The 19,315-nt window shown below is 44.5% G+C and overlaps 1 protein-coding gene across 3 annotated transcripts in view; it reads left to right on the top strand.

Moving 5' to 3' along the window:
• Positions 1 to 19,315, top strand: part of kirrel3l (kirre like nephrin family adhesion molecule 3, like) — a 33,771-nt gene that overhangs the window by 1,652 nt on the left and 12,804 nt on the right. For 2 of the 3 annotated variants that reach the window (XM_026371705.1, XM_026371707.1), the window contains exon 2: positions 18,792 to 18,947. In XM_026371705.1, the coding sequence (XP_026227490.1) occupies positions 18,792 to 18,947 (156 nt within the window). The remainder of the gene's footprint in view (positions 1 to 18,791; positions 18,948 to 19,315) is intronic. The other variant, XM_026371706.1, reaches the window with a different exon arrangement.

Consider the following 19,315-nt stretch of genomic DNA (forward strand, 5'->3'; position numbering starts at 1 on the left):
AACTATGCATCACTATGTGTAACTCCATATCAAAGTGTATCCTGTAATAGACTTAACAGAGACAAAGGGACAGAGACCATCTTTGCCATTTTTCAGTATAAATATAATCAGTATCAACAAGCAGGCTCTCTGAGCAGCTGGTACAATTTACTCTAATAATTAACTGCTGCAAATGTGTTGATGCAAAAAAAAAAAAAAAAAGAAGCTTTTAGCAATTAACACAGAGCAACTGTTGACTTATCTGTCAACAGTTGCTCGGTATCAGCATTTTTCAGAGCGCTTGATAAACTAGTGCATGGTATCGACACTTTGAGAGAGAATAATGAAATGTAAATGTAAGGGGAAACATCCTCACGCCGACACAGAGCCTCTGTTTTTATTTCTTTTGCCTCTCCAGACACAGTCTAAGTAGAGTCCAGACTGAATCACATTTATAGTGAGCAGATTTTTACCTTTAGCCCCAGTTCCACATGGTTTTGTCATTATTCAAAGCTTGGGGGGAGGGATAGGACACCAGTAGACCTCTGCTCCCTGACAGACAAGCAACAGCTGGATGAGACGGGGCAGTAGCCAAACAGTGGCATATTTCCCCAGACCTTAACCCCCCTCACCACCACCACCACCACCACCACTCACACATCTACACAAATCCTCTGCTGTCCTTTCTGACTCTTACACGCACGCAAATAATGAAAATGGTAACAGCTCCCATAATTAGAAGCTCAGAGACCCCAGACCTAATTTATTGTGCCAGTCTTACACATTCACAGAAACTGGTTACACCCATACATGTATTTGTAGTGTCAAAATTTGGCCACAGCACATGGCTTCACTTTGAAATCTGAGTATGACCTATACATTTGTATGTATGTAGGCTTGTACAACACTGATAATTTACTTTCTCGCAAAGTCCCCTGGGCTCCCAGAGGAATTGGATTCCACAGTGCATCAGTATTCTGAGTAATCTTCAGCGCGCTCGTCTTTAGAACCTTTTGCTTTGGGTCGCTTGCGTCTCATCGGGCCAAGTTCAAAGGCTGTGAGCTGAGATTACAAGTTTTTCTCCCTTCCTCTTAAGTTGTGTCGCCACTCATGTCTCACTGTAGTGTAACGCTGTGGAAATTTTCCACCTTGCTTCTTCTCACAACTCCCTTTGCCGGGTTGCAGAGTGTGTGACTACGGAACACGAGGACATGAGAGCGTGTCTGCTTAATGGGCCGGAGGCAGACTTTCACCAAATGCTGAAAGCCTGCTCGCACACATACCTCATGCAAGTACACACTGAGAACTGAAATGGTAAACTCTAGCCGAGACCTCTCCTCTTCACCCCATCATCTTTCCCCTCCCTGTTATCAGAGATTTCTATTTTCTTCATCCAACACAGATATGTTTGTGGGCGCAGAGGTAGCACGGCCCACGGTGTTTGTTTTAGGGAACTGTGCATATTTTATGAGCAGCCACTCTTTGAATTCTTGCGGAGGGAGTCGGTATGGGGAGAGGGAGACGGTTTAAGATGGGAAGGGAGGTGTAGGAGAGAGGGAGGGGAGTCTTGTTGAAGGGATAAGACTCAGATGTGTCACAAGTGTGTTGATGATTAAGCTGACAAGCAGCGGGGAAACACTGAGGAAGACCGCTGAGCATCGTTAACCTTTTCTCCATCTTGTTAATCTTGTCTCCCTCTCTCTGTCACACCAGCACACACAATCATACTCATGCTCACTACTGCCCCTTTTCACTTTTCCCATTTTGCTCCCTCTATCAATTTCATTCCCTTTATGCCTCTGTGATACAAAGAGATTGAGGATAAAGTAGGTAAGTGGTAGAAAGTTTGGAGGCATGAACCCGAGCCAACCGAGCCAGTAGTGCAGACACAGCACATTCTGAACACAGCCTAGTCTTGAACAGAAGTGTCTTGCATTATTTAGGAGACATAGTCATGGCAAAGCTATAGATTAATTTTGGCCTTCTTTGATTTCCTGCCTGTGTGAGCTCTGTGTAATGCTTTTGCTGCTTGCTTGTATTGAGCAGTGTATCCGAAATGTCTAGATTCACTTGTGGATACAAATCGAACGTGAAGATCAATCTACAAGAACAGTTTTGTTTTTTCTAATACAGTCTCCTGAGCATTTTAAACAAACAGTTATGTTTCTTGTGGAAACCCTCTAGATGTCCGCTTTCACAAATCATTTGGTCATGCAGAGACGCAGGAATGCACAAGCAGACAGTAATGAATGATCAAGGACTTAAACAATAGCCTGCTGGTTTTTTTCTCTCATCCTGAAGACGTGTCATGCACGCACGCCATTGTCTTTCTGCCGCTCTTTATAAACAGATATCCTTGCGTTCCCACTTACCATACACGCACTTGCTATACGTGCAGGGAAGGAGAAACCGGAAAGAGAAAAGGAAACAATGGGGCTTCATAATGTTGCGTGCCTCTAATCAGCTTTGCCACGTGGGTAAACACAGATAGAGAACTTGACAGTGTATCCTGAGGCTTTGTTATCAGCTCTTAGCAATTTAACTGGATGCGTACACTGGTATGGTTCAACACAGGAAGCCAAAGTGTCCAGGTAGCAAACTGTGGATGGCATTTGGCCTCTTCCGGTATTATTGTTCTACTCCTCCTGCCTATTCTCCATTTGTCTTCGCTTTCTCCTTGTGACTGTCTCTGCACATCCTCACCTTGTCTTCCCCTGGGTCAGTCTGAGGATCCAGGCAGGAAATGACAGGGAATAGGACAATGGAAGGACCATGTCAGCTTCCTGCCATTGCCTGGAGTCTTCTTCCCCACCTAGAGCACTTCAGGATGTCATCATCAGCGTACAGACGGGTGGGGACAGCACAAACTTGTTCACGCTTTTATTCTTCTGTACAAACATGGTAATGGAAAGAATATAGATAGGGAGAAACTGGGATTAATTCTGTGCATATCATTAAAACAGCCCCCGTAGAGAATCAGTCATGTTTATATGGTGGTAGCTATTTTAAGAAAGACTAGGATTGCATTTATCTCCCTCTAAAATGTAAGTGTCACTTCCTTCTAGAGAGATGTATCACCATTTGAAAATACCCTTAGCCCAGAAACCAACATACAATAGAAAAATCACAGACATACTAGACCACACATTCATTTTTATTTTCCAATCAATTCTTGCCCTGCAAGACAAGAATTTCATATCTCCTGCCGAGACACAGAAACCAACAGCAAATTGAAATTTATCTTCTGTGTTGGAGCAATATCTGTTCCTGTGTTATCTTCACCAGCCGTGTTCCTTAAACCTGTATTAAAGATAGCTCTGTTGGAAAAGAATTTTAGCAGCAGACAAGGGGCTCAGTAAAAAGGAAAGTTCAGTTAAGAATAACATTTATTTAACACAAGACGTTGATTTATTTTTATTTCTCTTTTTATTCTTCTTATTTAAATTTTGATTGTCGGTGGCCTTCACATAAAACAAGACTTGAAATATGCAGCAGGGTTTACTAGGGCTTATGGCATGTGCACATCATCCAGAAATGACTCACAAGGAACTCATGGAAGCGACACCCTTAACACACACACACTCACACACACACTCACAGAGGTCAAGGGCAGAGGATGATAAGCCAAGATGAGTGTTTGCCATCTTCAGGGCTGTGTGCCCTTTCTGGAGCGATTAGTCAAAGTCCAACTGTCTAATTAATGATGCTGCAGCTCTCAGGCCATGTCATCTCCAGAACCAACAAGGGCTAAAAACACATTTAAGGAAACAAGAAGTTGCCTTCCTGCTGCTTACTTTATTAGTAATGGAAATGGTGCATACTCTTGTGGGACTAAATATTCCAGCTACTCGTTCCTTGAACTTCAGCCCGCCTCCCTTTTTATTCTTTTTTTCATCTGTCCTTCCTGTCAGTTCAAACTGCCTGGAATGCCAAGGCTAATATTGTGGTAATGACTCAACCATCAACCAAAATAGTGGGTTGGATGTGGCTTAGTGTCTTCTTCCCCTGCACGACAAAAGGGTGCTCCGTGTTGGTTTGGGGAAAGTGCAGCCGGGTCTTTTATTTTCTTTTTTTTTTTCAGACAGGTTTGAGAAGCTCAACCTGGGAGGTCTGTGAGAGAAGACAGCCAATTTGCTCTCAACTGAGGAGTGTCAGTCAAAGCTTATCGATCAAGCTTTTAACTGCGCCTCCCTCAGTGGTAAAATATGTTAATGTTATTGAGCTGTACACAGGCGCGGGAAACAGTGGTGTGTGGGTGGCTGTTGAATCAGTAGGAGAGCAAGGTGTGTCTCTCTCCTGCCGTCTATTTGGCCAAAGAAAGTTGATGTGGAGACTGAAGTGGGCTTAGCATGAGAACAGGGGGAGGGAGAGAAAGAAAAGCAAGGCAGAGGGGTCAAAGGGATTTACTGCCAGGAGCCTAGCATTTCAAGAAATGGATATGCTTGTATTGGTGTAAACCAAACCTGCTGTTTTTCTTCCAGCATGGCAGAGGTGGAAAAAACAACAAAGGTGTAACTGACTGCAAGTCTGAGGGGGATTAATAGAAAGTTGATATTTCAACACCTCGGGCTACACGTTAGATCTCAGGTGTACATTTGGACAAGCAGAAAGTGGTTGTGTGTGTCAGTGTGTGAGTGTGGAGTGGTGGATAGGGGGTGTATGAGGGTAAGGTAAGGAAGGTGTATAGTGGGAGGATCTTTTGCTTCTGCCACATTCATGTGATGCTGCAGCAAAGAGTTAAGTGCTTCCCAAGCTGGCTGAAGTGAACTTAACACCCCTACTGGATGAAGCAACCCAGCCATTGTTCCAGCACATTGCACCCGTCTGACTGAGGCATCCTAGTGCCGTGCAGATCCCAGGGGGCTGAAAAGAGAACGAAGCAGAGGAGGAGAAGGACTGATTGTTCCCTGCTCAGACTATCCACAGATGGGGCTACGGCACAGGATTCTGGCTGTTTGCTTAGAAAAGTCCCAGGCGTTTGCTTTGCAGTTGCGGTGTATAGAATGCTCTAGGGGATAGAGGAGAAGGGAGCGCCAGTGGAGACAACAGCAGGGGAAGGGAAAGAAAGAGTGGTGTAGAGAGAGAAAGAGAAAGAAAGGGATAGAAAAAAGACCTTGCCTAATATGATGTCAGTGTGAATATAGTGTCAGTGCCAAGCAGGGAAGACAGATGATACAGCTATACAATGATAGGGTAGTTGGGTGAGAGAGTGCTCAAGTCCTCCCATTTCCAAACAGAGACATATAGAGCTGGAGATAATGGAGAAGGGAGGAAGAGTAAAGAGAGTCGAGCGAGGAAAGGAAAAAGGAAGGGATGAGATGCAGGGAACCCAGGTTGCATCCATCATGTGGTTTGGTGCAGAAGCCATTTGTACCTATTGTTCGCCATAATTTGTTTTCTCAGAGACTGCAACGGGAGGGGTGAAGGGGAGAGACAAAGCTTTGGCAGCTATTTATTTTTGCACTAATTACTTAAGTGAGACAGCATAATTAGACGTATAGCTAAATAGACAATAGGCTGAGAGAGAGGCAGATAGACAGGGAGGCAGTAGATGAATTTAAATAGATAAGAGGCATGGCCCTCTCTATTTCACATTCAAGAGTGCGAGAGAACATGTTAAAAGGAGTAAAGGGAATGGAAAAGGATAAAGGGAAAGGAAAAGGGAGAGTAAAGGAGATGGGCCGATGGAAAGGATAAAAGATAAGAGGGAAAGAGAGAAAAGCCCTCTTCACAGACTGCACTTTGAGGTGCGGCCCAATGCTGCTGAAATAGTCACCTCATTTAATACACCTGCTCAGCAGGAGAGGAAAGAGAGATATAAGAAAATGTTGTAAAGAAAAAGAGAAAAGGGCAAAAGAGAAGAGAGGAAAGAGGACACAGATCTCAGCTTTGCTGCTTCAGATCAAAGGCAGAGAGCAGCAACAGAAAGCTGTTTGTTCTGCCTTGTTGGGAGGGCCTCGGTCTGTGTGGGGTCATGGGGTGACCCGGCCTGCTATTTTGCTCAGGCGGCATTGCAGTTCAGCACAGCCCCATGCCAAACCCTCGAAGGAGCTATATAGGCTATATGACCAGGGACGGCTTTCTAGGGAGAACTTGTGAGGTGATAAAGCTGTTGGAAATCTGTCAAAGGAGATAAGATGGTCTGGTAAAAGAGGAAAAGAAACTGAAAGTTACTTTAAACAAAATTAGCACAGTTCTGGAAAGAAAAACATCTTTTCAACTAATTGGAAAGGACCGTGTTCTTATCTAGTCGATGTGTTGCTGAATATTCTCTGTGTGCTAATGCAGTTGTGCATCTGCTCAGGTTCGTGTGTAGGCGGTGTGTGGGTGTGTTGAGCATGTCACCAGTCTTTCAGGGCTGTGATACAGGGAAAGATAAATAGGACCTTAATGAAGCCACTCAATCACAGGCCAGTTAAAACAGCTGACCAAAGATTGAGGTGCAGTCAGGCTTGATAGGAGGCCCATTGAAGGCTGAGACACTGTTGAGTGGTCACACTTTAGATTAGCCATTCAGTGCACCATAGACCTCGGCCTAACTACCCTTCTATCTCTAAACAGTCCTCTGACACCCTGTAGAAGCTCAGGTCAACTCCCTTATTGTGCTGGGGAGTTCTTTAAAAACCAATTTAAACTCAGTCCTTTGTTTAACTCCCTAGGAACTTGAGCTGGGACATATTGTAATGGTTGTGTGTGTGTGTCTGTGTTATTTTATCAGGCTGAGGTTTAGGTTATATGTGAGCTGTCTTTGAGCATGTGATGTTTTGTTGAATCTCAGAACTGGCACAGACTGGGGGGGGGGGGGGGGGGGGGGGGGTGAAAGACGACACATGAGAGAAATCAATGGTCCAATTCAAACCATTACAGCCATGACTGTTACTGTAATAGTGTGGAAATGGACAGTGGTCATGTGGATCCCTTTTATACCCCCTAGGCTTGGATCACAACTGAAGCTCCGATTCATTTACTCCCAGCTTTGATTAAAAAAAAAGGCACTCTAAGGATTTCAGAGACTCTCACATGATGGTGACGAGAGAAGAGATCCTTCCGTTTTGTGAAACGGATGAAACCTCTTTTCTGCCAGGTTTGCCAAAGGACAAACATAACACTGCACTGCAATTTTTCTCGACAAATAACGACTTCTCTAGTCCTCTCTCCTTCCAGCCTTTGGTGCTTTGATCCCAGGTAATGTGTTAACAAGCAATGGGTTAATGGAATACACATAGCATTAGTATGTGTATTCCCACCCAGGCGTGAGAGTGTGTGTGTGTGTTTGTTTGCACATGTGTGTTTTCACACCAATTAATGAATTGCTTTATATGCCTGCTGAGGTGACGATGGCCTGTCTCTAGCGGGGCATTGTTTTTTTTTCCCTTCTGTGTCAGCCTCAATCCATGATGGTCAGGGCCCTCTCTCACACGAACGCGTTAATGAGACCAATCTAATTAGTGCCTGTGGTGCCGTACAGGAGCCCCCAGAAAACCACTGCACCATTGTGAGCTGCCCTAATCAGGGGACCACTCAAAAAGACACAGGACCCACTGAGCCAGTGAGAAAGTTCACACATTGAGAGAGACCTGCTTGGACTCATACTCAAATTACGGTGCCAATTAATTGGGATAAGGAAAAATAAATAAATAAATAAAACAAAAAAACAGAAGAAGTGGCCATATTTTCCGATGTATGACCACTAAGGTGCAGCTCTTTGCTGCCCCCTGTTTAGCTCCTTCACTCCCCCCAGTAGTGCTCCTCCCTGAGGGCGTTGCAGAAAAATGATTTTGTTCTCCGTCATCCCTCTCTCTCACTCCAGATAATTCAATCTGTTCAATATCAAATAATCTCTCCCAATTTTTCAGTCTATTTTAACCTTATCGCTCAAACAGCTACCTCTGGGGGATGAGCCTCGTTCCACTTTGTTTAAAAAGAGACGGAGAAAGAAAGGGAAAGGCAGCCCATGAAAAAGGGATGGCAAATAGCTCTCCGAGGAGTGCTGTTAAAAGCCTTTGTTTGCCATTCTCATGGGCCATATGTGAAACAGCGGGCAAACAGATTGAAAGAGAGAAAAATAGTAAAGGATGGCAAGATACAGAAGGAGATAAAGGAAGACAGAGCCAATCTACAAGCAAGGAGAGGAGTGCAGGTGATGTGAGTTCTGGTATTTGATGTCTGGGGCTCTAACTTGTGTCCCACAGCACTTAACATGCCCCTAGCCATCTCTCCTGGCAGTTAATTAGAATCCAATAAGGTTGCCGCCTGTTGGTCATTGTTCCTCCAGTGTGTTTACCCTTTCCAGAGGCTCCATTCGCTGCTTAATCTGCCGAGAAGCTGAATGTCAATAGGTCAGGCCAAGACTCCAGAGCCCTGAGAGAGGGAGAGATGGAGTGAAGGGGGAAGGAGAGAGGATCAGGACGATGAAGGAAAGGGGTCATTCCTCTCACGACTTGCGATATTTTTCTCCACCGTTCCATTCTTGTTGTTGTTTTTGCCTCCCCCCCCCCCCCCCCCCCCCCCCTCCCTCTTCCATCTCCTCTTCTCTTCTTTTCTTCTCAATTCTAATCCGTTCTCTTGATTGTTCTAAGCTGCTTTCAGCCGGTCCCTGGGAGGGTGGGGGGTAAGGGAGGGGGCGGGGGTTTGGAGTCTGTTTTAATTAAGTTTTAAAAGACGACTCCCTCAAGAAGAGAGATTTAAGAGCAGGGTGGACTGAGCAAAGCAAAACGAGTGAAGGTTGCAGTTGCAGTGAGAGCTCAACAAATACCAGAAATAGGTAAACGGAGAAAGTAAGAAAACTATTATTTAACACATAGATGCACATGTTGCACACACCTACTCATTCACACAAACACAGCCAGACTCCAAGGCGTTCGAGTGGCTAAGCCAAATGGGATTTTTTTTTTCTTCCCGTTTGTAATCAAGCGGCACAATCTCTATAGATTGATCTCAACTTCCTGTGATTCATACCATATCCTGTGAGGGTGATATGGGATCAGTGGTAGCCAGCAGGCAAGCTGAGGGAGTTATCTTCACACTCTGTCTAATGATCGATCATCTCACCAGATGGGCTTAAGAGCCTGTAACGCTCCACTTGTTTATCAGAGCCCCAAACCCGAGGCCTCTCAGTAAATGGAACTTGCTAAGAAAGACTTGTTTTGCGGACACATAGAATTCGTGAAAGGGAGAAAAGAGCTCAAGAGACGTGGTTCAGAATTGCTTTTGTTGTCTTTGTCAAGACATTGACCAGACATTTGGATGGAAGCTTAGCTCATTTCCCTGGGTAATGTGCTTCTATTTGGGTGGTAATGTCACTGTAGTAGACATTTCTGTTAGACACTTAATTAACAGGCTTATCGCACCAGGACAAAAGGCAATTTCTCTGTAGAAGTCTGGCCATCAAAGATACATGCACTGTTACCGTCCAGCTTTGCTTTACCTCCTCCAAGCACTGTGTTACAGACAAATTGTGTGTCTGCCTTTGTGTGTTCGCAGCAGCCTCAGAAAAAGGGGTTATGGTGCATGTTTGGTTAAAACAGTCACATAGCACACATCTGTCCCTTTGCAAACTTTACATTCTTCCTCCAGAGTAAAACCCTAAAGAAAGCACACCCCAAAGCAGAATACACAATGAAGTGTTTAAGTTCATCAATCCATTGGTGCAGCCAGTAAGGTGTTAAAGGCCAGGCGAGGGTCAAGAGCTCAGCCCACAGTATTCTCTGTAGTGTTACATCCCAACACACAGCCACCATATGTCCAGGGTTTCACAGCCAATGAGCCATCCCACCCAGCGTGACAAAGACCTATTCACACCCACTTGACTCTGAGGAAATCTGCAATGCCATGGTATGTTTAGGACAGAATGCAGCACTAGTCCAGCCAGTGGCTGTTAGAGAAAAACAATAGACTTGAAGGTACAGAGAAGAAAAAGGAGTAAGAACTTTGCAAAGCTCTTTGAATGGATAAACGTAAGCGTGATCTTGCCCTTAGCTTGCTGCAGCTCCATCACTTGCCTCAATCAAAGCCCCCCCCGAGACTCTCCCAGCACACTCTGCCTCTGTCACTCACAACTCTGTTAATAAGGCCAGCAGTAAACGCCAGGAAATATATGCAGGGATGAAAGATCCTTCTCTCATGTTGTTGCTTTGAGGATGTGTTTCCGGGTGTCAGGGGGAGGTGGGGAAAATGCAGTTTTATAGGGTAATGCTGCATTTTAATAGAAACAATAAACCCATCTGCTTATAAAATAATATTTTGTGTCCCATATCCTGTTGTGTACAAGCCCTGGGGACTTTTGGCAGACATGAAAAACCTCCACCTCCACTAAGCTAAAGGTACAGAAGAAACCTATACCAAAGAATATAGTGTGTGGAGTTCCTGGAGGAGGGATATATCACACATATTCTTTCACTGCAGCGATTAATATCCAGGAAAAAAAAAAGGTCAAACGTGACTTGAAACGGTCCACTATATCACAGTTACATTCAGAGCCTGCATTTCATACATCAATCCCTGCTGTGGTGTCTCATCAGCCTGGTCACACAGGAGAGACCCACGCTACACATTATCAAAGATTGATGGGGTGTCCTAGTTAAAGACAGGGGGTGGAGGGATGACTGGTTAGAGAAGGGAACTTTGCCTTACCTTCAGCCTTTTCAGAGCTGTTGACTGCGGGCCACGCGTGGCCTCTAACAGCCCAGTGCAAACGCCATCACTGTTGTTGGCAAACGTTATGCCAGGCTGGACAACCTAGACCCCAAGATATATGGGGTAACTTGCAAAAGCAGCATTTTGAAGACAGTGCTCTCGCACAAGATGGTGCTGGGAAGCTTTAGAGAAGAGCGGCGTCTTCCATCGCCTCCCCTCCACCCTCTTCCTCATCCTCCCCTGTAACAGAAGACAAAACAAACTGACAGAACAAACAGGCAGATTATCCTAAATCCTTTTTTCTCTAACACACAACCTAACCATCTCTTATATCCACTGTTCACCGTCATCCTACCCATTTCTTGTTCAGAGTGCTTGCTTAATAATTAATTGATTAATTAGTTCACTCATTAATCATTTATTCATTAATCATGGCCTGATTTTTCTAGAGGAAGCAGCGCAATCTGAAAAAAAACCCTGACTTCACATTTCACTGTAATTATGCTCCTTTACTAATCAACGCTTAAGAAATGGAGTTTCAGGAAATTAGTTTTCTCTTCCCTTCTTTCTCTCAGCACAAAGTAGGATGTATCGAGGTCGGCAGGTAACGTTTTTTTTCCCCTCCTTCTCTTGTGTTGTGGAAGCTCCGAGTCATCAGTAATTTTAAAAGAATGTTTCAAGTTATGGGAAATCTGATGAACAGAAGAAAAAACTGATGTTAAATTAAAACTTGCCTTTTCTCCACCTTCAGATGAAAGGGAACAGAAATTCAGGTCACAGAGTAGCCACATGCATTGATTAATAAATGGCAGTTTGAAGGCCGTTTGTAAGAACAGAGAGGTGGCAGCAGAATCACACTCTTATTGTTTTCGCTAGATCAGTAGCTCTCCTGGGAAAGGAGGTAATTTGTTTAATCGCCAGGAGTTATGTTCTCTGGACAGAGATGGGAAGATAGGAGCATTCGGAAATATCTTCTATAACGCGGAGTAAGCATGAGAAGGAAAGTGAAGAAAACCATTTTAAACAGTTTTAATTAGGAGTGTTTTTGTGCCTTTGTGTTCTCGTTGGATGCAGAGTTCACAGCACAGCTCAGCTGCTTTCTCTGAAGAGGCTCTTGTCAGCTGCTGACAAAAAAGAATTATGCATCAAATTAAAGAGAGCTCCAGTGAAATGAAGGCAAGTCGGGCATTAACCTCTAAGCTTTAAAAAGCACACATATTAAGCAACAGTAATGAGACTCTCATTGAGCTTGCTGTGTTTTATATTCAAACACACACAAAAGTACAGCTCTGACTTTCAGCGCGTCATGGCTGCTTCTCAATGAGATTGTCTCTCGTATTCATCTCACCAGCAGCAAACACTGGAGAAGTGAACAATAGCATCGATGGCCCTTTTACTCTAATGAGATGCATACATTTACAACATTACCACCCTCATTAAAAAATAATAATAATAAAGGGAAAAAAAGTATTAATTATGAAACACACTACTTCCTATTGTGAAGAGCCAAAGGGGTCTCCACTGGGCTCAATTAGGAAGAGTAGGCCGCAAATCCCTAGACTAAATTAATTGACACCCCAGGGCATTAGGCCCAGAGTCCCAGTACAGAATCTATGTGGAGAATTCCTTTGTTTTCATTTCTACCGCCTTTTAGAAAAAGCAAGAGATGGAGGCAATTTCAACATTATCTTTTCATTGTTTTATGGGTTTTTAATCTATTATTTATTTATATATTTATTTGCTTTGTTTACTTGTCATGTGTGCAGCGGGGATTTACCCCTCTTTTTCAAAATGCCCGTCCCATCCCCGAGCCGCATTTCTGTCACATGTTGCGTACCATTGCTGTTTTATCCACCATGTCAGCTGTTACGCACACGCTAAACAAGGGCTTTCACAAACAGCACAAGAAGTTAATGATTTAAAAGCACAGTAAATTATACTGAAAGCCCTTCCATCTAAACACTGGTGAAAAGAGGGGGATGGAGCTACAGAGGGAAAACTGGGATATAGAGAGAGAAAGAAAAAAAAAAAACAAGAGAAGGAAAAGTAGGGGGGGCAGAAAAGGGCTGGAACTGTGACACAGATCCAACCAGCAGCTGTCTTGCAGTGAAAACACCGGGGGGTAAGCAGGAACGAAATGACAAGACTAGCTCAATCAACATCTTGTCAACACTGCTGGCTGATGTGTACAGACAATTTCATACCGCCGCCACCGACTCCCTCCCCTTTTCTCTCTTTTTTTTTTATATGGCTTTTTATTTCCTGTCCTCCTGCCAGCCAGCCAGTCACTTGCTATCTGTCTACATGGAGTCAGCTCTCAGCTCTTTGGCTCTTGGCTTCAGAGTGGGGGGGGGGGGGGCTGTTTAAAAGCTGCACTAGAATTATACTCTGAGAGATGCTTCTGCCCACTAGAAACCCTAAAGATATGGGACTGTGACAGTGACTGTGCATGTATTTGTGTGTGTGTGTGTGTGTGTGGCGAAGTGTGAGAAGACACTACAAGAATGAGTGTATTTATGGCACATTGTCGGGCACTGCAGCACAGTGACTGCATGAACCATTCAAATCTGCTCACACACAGACTGTGTCACATCAGCACTCTTGGCCCCCCTGAAACCTCTTGCGTTTTTTTTTTTATTCCTCCCCTTTCCCTCTCCTTGTATGCATACCACTCTATTACTCTATCCACTGCATCTGTTGTAGCAGGTACCCAGGGAGAAACTGTGGCGCTGCTCGCCCATGCGATCAGCCACACTGCTGCCCTGATGTGTTCAGCGCCCTATTCCAACAGAGAAAAACCTTGTGGTGACAGCCTTGGAGACAGCCTGATTACAGCGTTCCATCAATCCCCTCTCAGGCCTGCTCCTTTGCAATTTGAAACTGACAGGAGCCCAGTTTTTCCATTTTTACCGTACCTCACTTTTTCTAGTCTTTCTAACATGTAGTGGCTCTTTGTGTGTTTGTGTGTGTGTGTGTGTTGTTCCCCCGATCGTTCTTTCTTGAGAGTTGTGTTGACAAGCTGACACAAACCCCTGTGATTTTCACACCAGGGATGCAAGGAGCGAGGGAAAGGGGACAAGGGATGCAGGATAGAGGAGAGGAAGACATGGGGAGAGAGAATGCAACTGAGAGGCTGGCAAGAGATGACAACTGACATGGTGTCTAGAAAAGCAGAGCAACGGCAGAAAGAGCTATGGAGAAAGCAAATCAACAATTAGTAACACTTTATATAACTCTCAAAGGGGGCCTGCTAGGCATTGATTTCAGGGACCATGGCTCACTGACTGTAGACGTATGAGGGATAAACAGGAATGAGAGGATAGGGCTGGATTTTAGAGGGATGCTGGAATGGTAGAGGATGCTCTGGGTGGGGGTATCAGCAGAGCAGCAGCGGGGGCGGGGGCTGGGTAGACGAGCGGGTCCAGTCTCTCAAAAGGGTCTATGTCTGAGCCAAGTTTTTCACAATGGAATAAAGGCTGAAAAGGGAGGCTAGGAGGATTAAACTCCAGCAAAACAGCTCTTAAAAAGCTGTTAGACTGCAATTTGGGCACAAAAACACAGAACGGGAGAAAAGATAGTAAGAGTGGGTGGGTGGGAGTGCAGCTGGAGTGCAGTGCGGGAGAGCTTGTAGGAGACTGGGCAGCATTAAGGTGTGAGCGGGGAGGCCATCTGCAGGAGCACAAGCTGAAGCTGTTTGCTGTGGTCCAAGTCAAAGCACAGAACTCACACATCCACATGTGTTGGGTGCCACAAGTTGGTGGGTGGTATCTACTGTTCCCCCCCCCCCCCCCCTTCCAGCCCTAAAAGTTCTGTAGGAGTCATAGTAATGAGCTTAGTAGCCAGATCAAACATGAGTTGGGTGCAGGCTCCCCTTTAGGACATACTCTTTGGTTCGGCTACCTCAGCACTACTGTCTGTTTGTACACACACACACACATACAAGCACACTCTCTTTCTCTCTCTCTCTCTCTCATACACACACACACACACACACACACAGGAAGAGGAAGACAAAAGAGCCTGCCTCAAAACAAAGGGATAATAATTCCATACATAGAGAAATGGAGCTTGCATTTTCCAACCCGATTTAGAAGCCTTATCTAGACAAGGCACAATGGATGGCATTTGGGGAAAGGGGTTGTTTATTCCAAGCTTGACACTTTTTGCCAGTTGCCTTGTTTTGTGCTGCTTTTTTGTCTGGTTTTCCTCCTCATTTTCTCCTGGATCCCACACCAGCCAAGCCCGGGATTCTGCTTCTACCACTAGAGCAAAAAAATGCACCGGGCACTATTTTTTAACATTTTGAATTATTACTGCATGGAGTAAATTGTCCAGTCAAGTTGAGAGCACTCATATTTATAGACCCCACAGGATTGGATGTTGCACTGGATGGGAATGAGGACAGGAATAAAATCAGGACTAAAATAGGGACTCTCTCCTCTAATGCAACTTGGAGCCTCTTAGAGTGAATGAACATATGCAGTTGAGTGTCATTGTAAAAACAAGTGAAAATAGACAGCGTGCATCGCTCAAGCTGTTACAAACAGCTACAAGCTTTGACTTTTTAAATGTTGGCTTAAAATATAGTTAGACTTGAAATACATTTTTTCTTTTAGTCAGAAATGGTATAACAGATTATGATTGTGGTGACTTGGTAGTAAGTGCAAAGCACTGTGTGTGTGTTAGAGCCACATTTTATCCAAAGGTCATCTGCAGCACTATTATGTTTCTCAGTCTTTAGCATCATAGCCAGCGCTTACACATCCACATTATCAGCGCATACACACACGCACACACAGAGTGACTGGTTCAATCTAATTCTATCAACGCAGATGTCCAGCGGTGGATGGATCATTGCTGACATCTGTCCATCTGTCTCTTCTTGATCCTTCCTGATGTGAATGTATCCCTATTGGTTCAGATGTAGAAGAGAAAGTGCAGGCAGAGCCAGGGGTCGACGCAAAGCTCTTTAATAGGTTGTGTCCAAGTTGGAGAGGCTGTTTTGCACTTAACTCCGACCATGTGACACAAACGGCAAAGTCACTGTGTCTAAGTAACTGCAAAATGTGCCCTCCGGTACCTGACAAGTTGCTTTTCCCTATTAACACTGCCCCACCCTCTACGCTCAATCACGCAGACATAATCATACACAGAATATTTTCAGACAGACACACACTGAACTCGCACAGTGGTGCAGAAACGCACACACACACACCCACACAAACTTAGCCCCACGTGCATCCAGTGGCATGAAATGATATTCCATTTTGAGAAATCCGGATTAAAATGTATCAGGCCAAATGTGTGTTGACCTTGTTAATGAGGGATAGAAACGCATGCACACACACACATACACGCACAGAGAGAGAGAGAGAGACACACACACACGCACACACACACACACACACAAAGCAATGTAAGAAACAGAGTAAATGTTGCATTTTTCTGATTAGCACTTGTAGGACTAAATCATAACGGCATTGAAAGTGACATTAACCACACCGTATGTGGTACAACTAATACACACTGTACATATTTATTTGCATAATATTAAAGATGGCATACTGAATAAATTTATGTCCAAAGAAGCAATGCTGGGATTTCAAGGAGTTTCATATCTTTCTTTGCAAACGTGATTTAATTGCAGCCAATAGACAAGCTCCTCATTTTGAGTCTGGCAAAAACACAGAAAGCCTTGGTGTAAGTTTGTGTACGTGCATGTTTGTGTGTGTGTGACATTGCAGCACACCAATAACAAGCCTGTTTCACACCCACAGCTCCCTACTTCTTCTAACTGCCTCTCCTCCACTGTTTCTTTGTCTGGTTCTGTTCCTCCCTCTCTCCCCATCAGAAATGTATTCATGTAATTAAGCTGCTAATACACCGTCAAAGAATTGTCTAATTCAGCAAGGAGGAATTAAAGGAATCTGGCATGAGTCATTAGCCAGTCGAGATGTTCTGTTGAGCATTTTCAATAAGGGATCTGGAGAGCAATGAATCACTCATATGGTGTGAAGACATTCACTACGGCACATATTCTTTACTCTATATCTGCACGGCTGCGCATGTATGTGTTTGCCCACATGGCGTTAATTACCATATGTGAGCATGAGAAATTGCATGTGGGTGAGGTATAGAGAAACTATTTAATGCATGTAATCCATCTAAACAATCAACCAATGCAGTGAGTTATTACCCATTGTAAACATTTAGATACTCTGGGCAAGATACTTAATTGCAATCAATGTTTGCACTGTGAAAGTACAAAGAGGAAAATCTCTAACTCGCTCTGCAAGTGGAGGCATATGAAAATGCTCAATAGCTCATAAAAGCTGAAAGTTAGGGATACACAGGCTGACTGTAAAGAGTGTTTTTGAAGGTATGACGGGGAAATGCCAGCCTTCGCTAAACACCTAATAGCCTGAACTAGAAGATGTTTCACTTCTCACTCGCTCCCAAATTGGCCTCTTTTGATCCACGGTGCGTGACACACATACACTCTACCTGTTTGCACCCACAGCTCAGTAGGCTTTTCAAACACCTCAGTAAAATGATGTACAGGGGAGACATTGGTGGTGAGCAACATGCCTTCTTCTCTGATCTTTTTCTTTGTTCAGCTATCTATTAACACATCTTTCAGCCCAGATGAAGATTACGAGTGAATGGGCGCGTGTGAAAATGGGTTTTGAGGCGGTTGTTGGAAACCGCAACGGTCTGAGCTGTGGAGAACTCACGTTCCTGATGAGCTCACCGTTTGGCGGCTGTAATTGTGCTGTTGGGTGACAGAGGCAAGAGGGTGCAAAGGGAGAGGGGAGGCAAGAGGCAGGGTTCAGTCCATGGTGCACCCCGAGATGAAGTGGATAATTGAGTGTGGAATAAACACTGCCAACAACCTCGGAAGCTTCCCTTTCAAAAAGAAAGAAAAACTGGAGAGAATGGAACAAGAAAGAAGGGGAAGAGACGGGGATAAAGAAAAGGGGTGAGAGAAAGAGAGAAAATCCCAGCTACCCTCTGGGGGAAAAGCTGCTATTGAAAAGCTATTAAACTTGCATTTAGCAGGATTGATTGGAAATGAAGAGGCCTATTAAAAGAGAGGGACAAGGGGACAATAGCGCGTCTCTGGCCGCCGTATGTTGCCCTCTTTTCAGCGTCTTTCTTTGCCGAGGGGGTGGGGGCAACCCTGTCTGTTTAAGCGCTCCCACCAAGTGAAGCAGTTCAGGAGGGGAGGGGGCTTAGCAGTGCCTGAATAGAACTCTTTATCTTCCTCTGTCCCCCTTCTCTTCCATTCTCCACTGAGCGACAAAGAAAGATGGAAGAAGAATGAGGGAAGGTTTTTTTTTAAGTCCTCGCACAGACACCCCACTTAGATAACCAACCAACCAATAACTCTCTCTCTTCCTACCTTTCCCTATGGATTAGTTACCTCTGGAGTGTTGCCATTTCCCCTGCCAGAAGGGTTTGTAATACTGAATCTTTAGCGTAGTGGCAGTTGGATCCGCGGATCCGTATTCACGCTGTGTTTCTGTAGTGTGAAGGCAGGCCAGCCAATCCAGCGAGACTGTTTGCCATACTTAAACACAGCGGCGGAACGACGGCAGGTGTCTTCGCTGACTTTCAGCAGGCTCAAACGGATGAATCCCCTGGGAACTTTAATGGAGTTTTGATTGTTTAACATCCATTTTTGCAGAAAAGCACACTGAAAGAGTGGCAGATTTTCTCCCCAGAAGTGTGTTTGCTTCATGTCAGCGAGCATATAACCATATGGTCTTTGGAAAGAGTTAAATAAGTTATGAGGCGCAGCTGACTCCTTCTTTTAGAAGACACATTTATCGGGGGAAAAAAATAATATTTTCACACGTCAGCCTCATCACTTATCTCAGCAAGTGCCGTGAAAACAAGGGAGTGAGCAGACCAGTTCATGGGAGTCTGCTCTCTTTTATACTTACTTATAGTTTTTTCACACCCCTTACTGTGCAAGTTTCACTTTTCTCTGCTGGCACTGCAGAAATGTACTGCCATTATACTCTGTGAAATGTCATTAGCAGTGGTCTGCATACCTATATTTTCTATAGCTATTTTGTGAATTTCCATGTGTGTAATTGTCCATCTGCTGCAATGGACAATGTGAACTCTGAAAGCGATGATGTTCAGAATGTGGTTTTCTCTGTTTCCCCCAGCAGCCACCCAAGCAGCTTACTTCTCCCAGCAACCCCAGGACCAGATAGTTGTATCCGGTCAATCGGTGACTCTACCGTGTGTCATTGTGGGCTACCGGGGAATGGTACAGTGGACCAAAGATGGCCTTGCACTGGGTGGAGAGAGAGACCTACCAGGTAGTAACACTGACCTCTTATTCCTGTATGTGTGTGTGTGTGTGTGTCTCTCTCCTTTCGCCACTGCTCTTTGTGTGTTTATTGCTCTCTCTGTCTATGTCGGTCTGGCCGCAATCAATGCCAGGTCTCATTAGAAACCAAGTCTTTCTCTGTCAACCGTTGAGGTTTTACACAAATGAATGGTGAGAGAACATTGTACTGCAGACAGGTCGGCTACTGCTGTACACACCGAACTTTAATTTGTTGTTTAGCATTTTAAGGGTCTTGTAGGAAGGTAGATAATCAATTGGCTTTTGTCACGCACTGACATTTAAATGTGTGGTAGACTAGAGAGAAGGTGAAGAGTCTTCCTCTTGACCTTAGCCACC

Source organism: Anabas testudineus, chromosome 16 (assembly GCF_900324465.2).
Source record: "Anabas testudineus chromosome 16, fAnaTes1.2, whole genome shotgun sequence".
Taxonomy (NCBI): domain Eukaryota; kingdom Metazoa; phylum Chordata; class Actinopteri; order Anabantiformes; family Anabantidae; genus Anabas; species Anabas testudineus.